At 49.7% G+C, this 10,099-nt stretch overlaps 1 protein-coding gene across 1 annotated transcript; it reads left to right on the forward strand.

Annotated features, from left to right (window-relative positions):
• Window positions 1-3,249: 3,249 nt before the first annotated feature.
• LOC128026733 (uncharacterized) lies at window positions 3,250-7,310 on the forward strand. Its single transcript, XM_052614001.1, has 2 exons — window positions 3,250-3,892; window positions 6,686-7,310. The coding sequence occupies exons 1-2, from the start codon at window positions 3,278-3,280 to the stop codon at window positions 7,118-7,120; spliced, it is 1,050 nt and encodes a 349-aa protein (XP_052469961.1). The 5' UTR covers window positions 3,250-3,277; the 3' UTR covers window positions 7,121-7,310.
• The last annotated feature ends 2,789 nt before the right edge of the window (window positions 7,311-10,099 follow it).

Genomic DNA, 10,099 nt, shown 5'->3' on the forward strand with positions numbered 1-10,099 from the left:
GAAACAGAGACAAGACGACCAGGTAAAATGGGGAAACAGAGACAAGAGACACAGACAAGAAACCCAGGAGGGAGGTGGACCGGCGGAGGATCAGGGGAAGGGACATGGCCAGGTCCATAGGAGGAAACAGAAAGAAAGACACAGACAGCAGAACAACAAAAAATAAACACAAAAACACAAGTCCAAGAAGGACATCACGTGACGCCCACCAGGGCGGAGCAGAAGACCAGCATAACCGTGTGGTCGGGACGGATGCCCCCCAGGTCGGAGCAGAAGACCACCACAACCGTGTGGTCAGGGCGGAAGCCCCCCAGGGTGAAGCAGAAGACCACCACAACCATGTGGTCAGGGCGGAAGCCCCCCAGGGCGGAGCAGAAGACCACCACAACCGTGTGGTTGGGACGGACGCCCCCCAGGGCAGAGCAGAAGACCACCACAACCATGTGGTCAGGGCTGAAGCCCCCCTCCGCCGGAAGCCCTCCAGGGCGGAGCAGAAGACCACCACAACCGTGTGGTCAGGACGGACATCCCCCAGGGCGGAGCAGAAGACCACCACAATCGTGTGGTCAAGGCGGAAGCCCTCCAGGGCGGAGCAGAAGACCACCACAACCGTGTGGTCAGGGCAAACGCTCCCCAGGGCGGAGCAGAAGACCACCACAACCGTGTGGTCCAACCAACGGGAGGAAGACAATCTGGCAATCCCATGGTGTACATACTGGACTCCAGAAGATCGGTGCTGACCCAACACTGTTCATGAAGATTCTTGGTGACTTGCATTTGTACATGAAGATCATTGGTGACTTGTATTTGTACATGAAGATCATTGGTGACTTGTATTTGTACATGAAGATCATTGGTGACTTGTATTTGCTCATGAAGATCAGTGGTGACTTGCCTTTGTTCATGAAGATCACCGGTGACTTGACTCAGTCCTTGAAGATCACCGGTGACTTGACTCTGTCCTTGAAGCTCACCGGTGACTTGACTCTGTCCTTGAAGCTCACCAGTGACTTGACTCTGTCCTTGAAGCTCACCAGTGACTTGACTTGACTCTGAAAGGTCAACGGTAACTAGCCCTGACTCTGGAAGGTCAACGGTGACTAGCCCTGACTCTGGAAGGTCAATGGTGATTAGCCCTGACTCTGGAGGGACCATGAGCACCTGACTTGACTCTGGAGGGTCCATGAGCACCTGACTCGACTCTGGAGGGTCAACCGGAACCTGACTCAACTCTGGAAAGTCATCGGGACATCGTGAGTGGACGACGACGCCTCGGAGAAATCCTGAGTGGAATCTGCAGCTTTGTGAAAGCTAGCAGTCAGCCCCACTGCCTCAGAGGGAACATCAGCAGGCTCCACCACCTTGTGAGTCCTGCGAGCCGACCACGCTGCTCGCACCGACATTAACTGTGAATCCCGCATGCAGCGCATCAGCCCGTGACGCTCCAGGAACAGGTGTGAGGCACTGGGTGCAGCCGACGAGGCCTCTGCTGACTCCTGGACTGTCGCCTCGGGAGAACCTTGAGCCGGCTCTGCAGCTAACTCCACCCTAACGGCTGAGCCGCTCAACTGCAGAGCCAGGTTGATGTAATCCTCCAGCGTCTCGTCGGGGTGCCAGAATGGCATAAGGGACTTGAAGGGCCGAAATAACACAAGCACTAGAAACATACGTGATACAACTGACATACAATAATCCAGGCAGGCAGAGTGGTGTGTGAGCCAAACTATATACTAGTGAACAAATGGGGAACAGCTGTGTGTGTGTGAGTAATTGAACAGGTGTGCAGAGTGAACCAGGTAATGAGTCCGGGAGCAAGGGAGAAACACAGGTGGAGCAACTAAACAGTAATGAGGTGACAAGGTGGGCGGGGTAAGAAAAGGAAAGGAGAGAGCACATGGCACCAAATAAACACAACACTCACAGAAGACAGTGACAGAAAGACAGAAGACTGTGACAAATATAAGACGTGTGTGGCCATGGCTTAGAGGAAATACTCATTCTAATAATCCTTTAACGGATTTGAATTATAGAAATGTGATAGTGTATGCCAGGTTAAAGAGATTGGTCTTTAATCTAGATATAAACTGACAAAGTGTGTCTGCCTCCCGAACAATTTTAGGTAGATTGTTCTAGAGTTTGGGTACTAAATAGGAAAAGGATCTGCCACCCGCAGTTGATTTTGATATTCTAGATATTATAAAATTGCCAGAATTTTGATATCACAGCGGACATGAAAGAATATAATGCGATATGAGCTCACTCAAGTATTAAGAAATATAGAGCGGAGTATCATCAACATCACTGTGAAAGCTAACACCACATTTCTAGATATCTCCCAAGGGTAACATGTAAATTCCAAAAAGCAACTATCCTAGTACTGAGCTGTGGCAGGGGGGGCGTGGTTTAGCGAAGTCTGCAGCGGGAGAGAGAATCAGGAGACGAGCGGTAAGTGAGTGGTTTGGGCAAAAATTATCATCACCTGTTTCTCGTTCTAGTAATTGGCGTGGAGAGAGTATAAAACGCCGGGAGAAACGGATGCAAGCGAGAGAGAGACGGACTGCTGACCCGAACCAGAAGGAGTGAACCGGAAGTTTGACAGAGAGTGTCAGAATAAGAGTCACCGTTTGGGTGTTTGTGATTTTCTTTGTTCTTTGTTTAGTTTTGGTTAAATAAATACGTCAGCAGTCCAGCCGACCCCTTTGTCCTCTTCCTTGCCACACGAACTTACTACACTGGTGCCGAAACCCGGGAAGGAAGAAGGACGGCCGCCGCCATGCAAAGCCCGTCCTCCACGCCGCTTGCGGATATCATCGCTTCCCTCGCGGTCCTGCACCAAGAACAACATCAGGCCCTGCTGGACCTGAGGACCGATCAGGAGAGACGATTCCAGGCCATCGTTCAGGCCCAGCAGGAGGACCGCGAGAGGTTCCGGAGCTGGATGGATCGGGAGGTTCGCGCCGAGGCCGCCGGGCCGCCCGCCGCCCCCATGCACCTGCCGCTTCACAAGATGGGGGCCCAGGACGATCCGGAGGCCTTCCTGGAGCTCTTCGAAAAGTCGGCGGAGGCCTGCGGGTGGCCCCGCGAGCAGTGGCCGGTACGCCTAATACCCCTGCTCTCCGGTGAGGCCCAGGTGGCCGCGCAACAACTTCCGGTGGCGAACCTCCTGGTCTTCGACGACCTCAAGAGGGCCATTATCCAGCGGGTCGGCCGGTCGCCAGAGCAACATCGCCAGCGCTTCCGATCCCTGGATTTGGGCGAGGCCGGCCGGCCCTTCGCGATGGCCCAACAGCTCCGGGACTCCTGCCGCAAGTGGCTACTGGCCGAGGGAAGTGACGTGGAGCATGTCGTCGACCTGGTGGTGCTGGAGCAGTTCATCGCTCGGCTTCCCAAGAAGACGGCCGAGTGGGTCCAGTGCCACCGCCCCACGTCGCTGGACTCGGCCATCCATCTGGCGGAGGACCACATGGTGGCGTGCCCAGGGGTCGGCGCACCCCCACCTGCTAACTCTCTCTCTCCTTCTCTCTCTCCCCCCTCTCTCTCTCGCCCTGTCCCTCTCCCTAGGTCCCGTCCACCCGGCCCTCTTCGTGTCCCGCCCCGGGGGCGGGGCGGGATCGACCATGGACACTTCGGGAGCCCAAGGGCCCCGCCCAGGGGGGCAGGGATTGTGCCTGCTGGGGGGGACAGTGCTTCCGTTTCTCCACTCTCTCCGCGCCAATTCTCCAATCCACTCCCTGCCACTGGGGCGGCGGGTAGGTCTGGGCTGGCCTGTTGGCGTTGCGGGGACCCGGAGCATTTCGTGGACAGGTGTCCAGCGATGGAGGTGGGGACAATGATCCGGGTCCCGGATGTCCCACAGGTCACCCCCGGTCAGGCTGGCGAGTACCAAATACCCGTGAGTATCAAGGGGGGTACATATCCGGCCTTGGTGGATTCGGGATGTAACCAAACCTCAATCCATCAAAGCCTGATTCAACCGGGGGCATTGGATACAAGCCGCGTGGTTAAGGTGCGGTGTGTACACGGGGATGTGGTGGAGTATCCGGTTGTCCCAATTAGCATTCATTTCCGGGGACAAAAGCATAGTGTAGAGGTGGCGTTTAGTCCCCACCTCCGGCATCCGGTAATTTTGGGAACGAATTGGCCCGCGTTTACGGTTTTATTGGGGTCGTTATGTGCGGATGCCTCTTGGGGAAATAAGGCACGGAAGGAGGCCGTGCGGGTACAGGTGGGAGAAACTGAGCCAGGGTCGCTGTGGTCTGCTTCAGGGGAACCGAACGAAATCGGGAGACTAATTCTCTCGGAGCGTGATGACTTTCCTCTGGAGCAGTCTCAGGATGAGACACTAAAACATGCGTTTCAACAGGTCCGCGCCATCGATGGCCAGTCTCTTCAACCTGCCCTCCCGCTCTCCTATCCGTATTTTGCCATTTTAAAAGACCGGTTGTATAGAGTGACCCAAGACGCTCCGACAAAATTGAATACAACCCAATTGTTAATTCCAAAGAGCCGCCGGGAAATGCTTTTCCAGGCGGCTCATTCTAATCCTATGGCGGGCCATTTGGGACAGGCCGCAACACTAAATCGCCTCATGGCCCGCTTCTTTTGGCCGGGCATTCATGACAACGTGCGCAGGTGGTGCGCGTCTTGTCCGGAATGTCAATTGGTAAACCCACCGGCCGCCCCAAAAGCGCCTTTGCGCCCTCTTCCCTTAATGCAGGTCCCCTTCGAGAGAATTGGCATGGACCTCATCGGGCCATTAGAGCGATCGGCACGAGGACATCGCTTTGCATTAGTCATAGTTGATTATGCAACACGATATCCTGAAGCGGTGGCCCTCCGCAACATTTCCGCTAAAAGTGTTGCGGATGCCCTGTTTCGTCTTATCTCCCGGGTGAGGGTTCCAAAAGAAATCCTCACCGATCAGGGCACGGCGTTTATGTCACGTACGCTACGCGAACTGTACGGATTGTTGGGCATTAAATCGATTCGAACTAGCGTCTATCACCCACAAACCGACGGCCTGGTCGAACGATTTAATCGCACACTTAAATCCATGATTCGTAAGTTCGTTCACGAAGACGCCAAAAATTGGGATAGGTGGCTAGAGCCCTTGTTATTTGCTGTGCGAGAGGTCCCACAAGCCTCCACGGGGTTTTCCCCCTTCGAGCTTCTCTATGGACGCCAGCCCCGGGGGGTGCTCGACGTACTGAGAGAAACTTGGGAGGAGGGACCGTCTCAGGGCAAAAACGAAATTCAGTATGTGCTGGACTTGAGAACAAAACTCCACACATTGGGGCGGCTATCCATGGAGAATTTGTTACAAGCCCAGGACCGCCAGAGCCAGCTGTATAACAGGGGAACTAGGTTACGCAAATTTGCACCGGGAGAGAAAGTACTTGTATTACTCCCAACGTCGAGCTCCAAATTAATGGCTAAGTGGCAGGGACCGTTTGAGGTCGCACGACAGGTCGGAGATCTCGATTATGAGGTAATACGGTCCGATAGGAACGGGTCCAGTCAGATATACCACCTCAACCTCCTTAAAAAATGGAATGAGGCGGAATCAGTGATGTTGGCAACGGTGATTGGCGGAGAGGATGATCTCGGGCCAGAGGCGAATATCAAACCCCAATCCCTCGCCCTGGCTCCAGGTGGAGACCACCTCTCGCCGTCCCAACTCACTGATGTAACGAAATTGCAGGCAGAGTTTGCCGACGTCTTCTCGCCCCTACCGGGCCGTACTAACCTAATTCAGCACCATATCGAGACCGAGCCGGGCGTGGTAGTTCGCAGCCGGCCGTATCGTTTACCTGAGCACAAGAAACAAGTAGTTCAGGCTGAATTGGGCGCTATGCTTGACATGGGGGTAATAGAAGAATCTAATAGTAACTGGGCGAGCCCGATAGTTTTAGTTCCGAAAACGGACGGCTCAGTCCGATTCTGTGTAGATTACCGCAAGGTGAATGCTGTGTCGAAATTCTACGCGTATCCAATGCCGCGGGTTGACGAGTTGCTTGATCGGCTAGGCACGGCTCGCTTTTATTCGACATTGGACTTAACAAAGGGCTATTGGCAGATCCCCTTGTCTCCATTGTCCAGAGAAAAGACAGCTTTCACAACGCCGTTCGGATTACACCAATTTGTTACCCTTCCGTTTGGCTTGTTCGGGGCCCCAGCTACCTTCCAGCGCCTCATGGATCGGATTCTACGGCCCCATGCTGCATATGCTGCTGCCTACCTAGATGATATTATTATATTTAGTAATGACTGGCAGCGGCATATGCAGCATCTGAGGGCTGTCCTGAGGTCGCTGAGGGGAGCGGGGCTCACGGCCAACCCAAAGAAGTGTGCGATTGGGCGTGTGGAAGTAAGGTATCTGGGCTTCCACTTGGGGCATGGGCAGGTGCGTCCCCAAATTGATAAGACTGCCGCTATTGCGACCTGCCCACGACCCAAGACCAAAAAGGAGGTAAGACAGTTCTTGGGGCTGGCGGGATATTATAGACGGTTTATTCCTAATTATTCGGACCTCACCAGCCCTTTGACTGACCTTACTAAAAAGGAGGTACCAGATACGGTCCAGTGGACGGAGCCGTGTCAGCAGGCCTTTACTCAGGTCAAGGCTGCTCTGTGTGGCGGGCCGCTGTTACACTCTCCTGATTTTTCTCTCCCTTTTCTGTTGCAGACAGACGCATCGGACAGGGGGCTGGGGGCAGTCCTGTCCCAGGAGATAGAGGGGGAGGAACGGCCGGTGCTGTACATTAGCCGGAAGCTCTCGAAGAGAGAGGCTAAGTACAGCACCATCGAGAAAGAGTGCCTTGCCATCAGATGGGCCGTCCTCACCCTCCGCTATTATCTCCTGGGACGGGAGTTCACCCTCTGTTCGGACCACGCTCCGCTGCAGTGGCTCCACCGCATGAAGGATACCAACGCGCGGATCACTCGTTGGTATCTAGCTCTTCAGCCTTTTAAGTTCAAGGTGATCCACAGGCCGGGTGTTCAGATGGCGGTGGCCGACTTCCTCTCCAGAAATGGGGGGGGGGGGGGGGGGCTGCAGGCCGGATGGCTCCCCGGCCTGAGTCGGGCGGTGGGGGTATGTGGCAGGGGGGGCGTGGTTTAGCGAAGTCTGCAGCGGGAGAGAGAATCAGGAGACGAGCGGTAAGTGAGTGGTTTGGGCAAAAATTATCATCACCTGTTTCTCGTTCTAGTAATTGGCGTGGAGAGAGTATAAAACGCCGGGAGAAACGGATGCAAGCGAGAGAGAGACGGACTGCTGACCCGAACCGGAAGGAGTGAACCGGAAGTTTGACAGAGCGTGTCAGAATAAGAGTCACCGTTTGGGTGTTTGTGATTTTCTTTGTTCTTTGTTTAGTTTTGGTTAAATAAATACGTCAGCAGTCCAGCCGACCCCTTTGTCCTCTTCCTTGCCACACGAACTTACTACATGAGCATTATGGTATTACATATTGTACTTGTGATTGATATGATACTACTTCATTCAATGCTGTGAATTGATGACAGCCAGATAAGTATGATTTGTACCATGCCAATGCAATTCCACTAATGCCAGCCTAATTTTGTAGTCTATGGAAAAGAATGTTGTGGTCGATAGTTCCAAAATCAGCATTAAGATCCGGTAGCACTAACAGAGAGATACAATCAAGATCGGATGATAAGAGCAGGTCATTTCTAATTCTTATGAGATCAGTCTCAGTACTAAGGATATGGTCTAAATCCTGACTGGAAATCATCACAGATAATATTTATCTCTAACAAGGAACATAGCTGAGAGGGTACTGCCTATTCTAGTATTTTTGTATAAAATTAGTCTGTAATTATCTAATTCTCTATGATCAAGTTGTGTTTTTTTAATAAGAAGCTTCATAACAGTCTATTTAAACAGATTAAAAGTAAGCAGATCTAGGCGTTTTTAGAGCTTTTCTAGAAGTAGAAGTACTTTCCTGCCATGCAATACAAAATACCTCTAGTTTTTTTTCCTTCCATCTGTGCTCCATTCTCTGGGCTGCTCTCTTTAAGGCATGAGTGTTCTCATTATACCATGGTGTCAGACTGTTTTCCTCCTCCTTAGAGCAACCATATCTAAAGTGCTAGAAAAGAGTCTCGGCCCAACAAAGTATGAATGGCCTGTGTTATAAACTGTGACGTAAGACTAGTCTTGCATATTTAGTTCACCCCAAAATGGACCAGTATTATTTGCACATTTTCACTTAATGTAACTTCTGCTACTTGACTTCACGGAGTAAGGTTCATGATATTAATATTAGCCACAAAATTTTGCAATAAATAACTAAAATGTAAAAAATTACATAGACTGCAACAATTAAAATTTTTAACCTCTAGTAGACAAGATATTTTGTTTATTTATTTGTAGAAGGATCATGATCTCTATTTGATACCAAAAAATGTAAAATGTGATAAATATATCCAGAACTGTGCAGCCTACTTCTGTTTCTCCCATGGCATACAATGACGGGCAATTATTAAACACCTACATCCCTCATACCCAGAGATGTATAGTAACGAAGTAGAACTACTTCAGTACTGTACTTAAGTACTAAAAGGCGGTATCTGTACTTTACTAGAGTATTATTTTTTTCTCCTACTTCCACTTTTACTTCAGTACATATTTTTGCTGAGTTTAATACTTTTACTCCGATATACTCGTTACAATTATAAAAATGTTACGAATCATTCCATTACAAACCACTGCCAGAACTGTAGATGGCAGGTTTGATGAAGCTGGCACATCATTGAGCGAATCAAGCGATTAAGAAGAATGTGCATGCTGACTGAACTTCTGTGAAGAGAGAAATGAACACCGAGCCGAGCCAGATAATGACTCGTTCACGAGTCAAGAACCGCATGCATCGGTTCTCGGATGACCAGTACTGTTAGTTCTTTCTGACAGTTCGATTCAATAAACCAGTTGAAGAAAACAGTTCACCGATTCTTTTGCGCTCGACGCAATGGCGTCATTGGCGTTGACTGCACCTGGGCTCATAACATTAACACAGAATCAGTTCAGAATCAATCACCAAAGGAATCAGTTTGGTTTAGATGCCCTGTGTGTCGGTTTGCTTCACGTTAAATCACACATGCGCAGTATCATCAGCTCCTCGGTTCACGAATCGGACGCGTCTGACAGAAACGGTTCTTGACTCGTGAACGAGTCATTATCTGGCTCGGCTCGGTGTTCATCTTCAGTTCTCTCTTCACAGCAGTTCAGTCAGTGTACTGTTTGATTCAATTAATTACTCCGGGATATTGGTTTGTTTTAACTCAGTGGGAGTGTCAGACACATTAAACAAGTTAACAGCTTAATTCATCTGTGGATTAATGCGTATTGGAGACGCGAACCGTTTAAAACGATTCAGTTCGATTTGGTGAACTGTTTCAAAAAGATCCGGTTACATCGAATGATTCGTTCGCGAACCGGATATCACAAACTGCTTTGTTTTGAACTGTCTTACAACAGACACGGAAGAGAAGACAATGCTGAATAAAGTCGTAGTCTTTGCTATTTTTGGACCAAAATGTATTTTCGATGCTTCAAAAAATTCTAAATGACCCTCTGATGTCTTACGGGTTTGAAACAACATGAGGGTAAGTTATTAATGACATAATTTTGCAAATTGGGCTAACTAACCCTAGTAACCGTTTTTTGTTTACAAAAAGTTACAGTCACAGGATTTGTGATTGTCCTTTAGGTTAATCATTTGAAATAGTAAAAACAATATGTTCAAACTTTTGACTACTTTCTTTAATAGCTACATAACACAATACTTCTACTTTTACTTTCAGAACTTGAGTAGTAAATTTTAAAATAGACTACTTGCAATACTTAAGTACAAAAAATGTTGAATACTTTAGTACTTCTACTTAAGTGTGGTGCTTAAAGAGCACTTCAACTTCTACTCAAGTCACTTTTTTGATAGAGCACTTGTACTTTTACTCAAGTATGGGTCTCTAGTACTTTATACATCTCTGAAAATAAAGTGTGATCAAAAAAAAAAAAAAAAAAAAAAAGACCTTCAGGCTTCAGCAGCGTCCATTATAAAACACTCATGCTTTTAAGCCA

This window comes from Carassius gibelio, chromosome A13, assembly GCF_023724105.1.
Source record: "Carassius gibelio isolate Cgi1373 ecotype wild population from Czech Republic chromosome A13, carGib1.2-hapl.c, whole genome shotgun sequence".
NCBI classification, from domain to species: Eukaryota; Metazoa; Chordata; class Actinopteri; order Cypriniformes; family Cyprinidae; genus Carassius; species Carassius gibelio.

Bases quoted from the DNA above. Each gene is read 5' to 3' on its own strand.
- LOC128026733 (XM_052614001.1), top strand. From the start codon at position 3,278: ATGGCCCAACAGCTCCGGGACTCCTGCCGCAAGTGGCTACTGGCCGAG. The intron at 3,893-6,685 runs GTGAGTATCAAG...TTTCTGTTGCAG, and splicing joins CTGGCGAGTACCAAATACCC to ACAGACGCATCGGACAGGGG.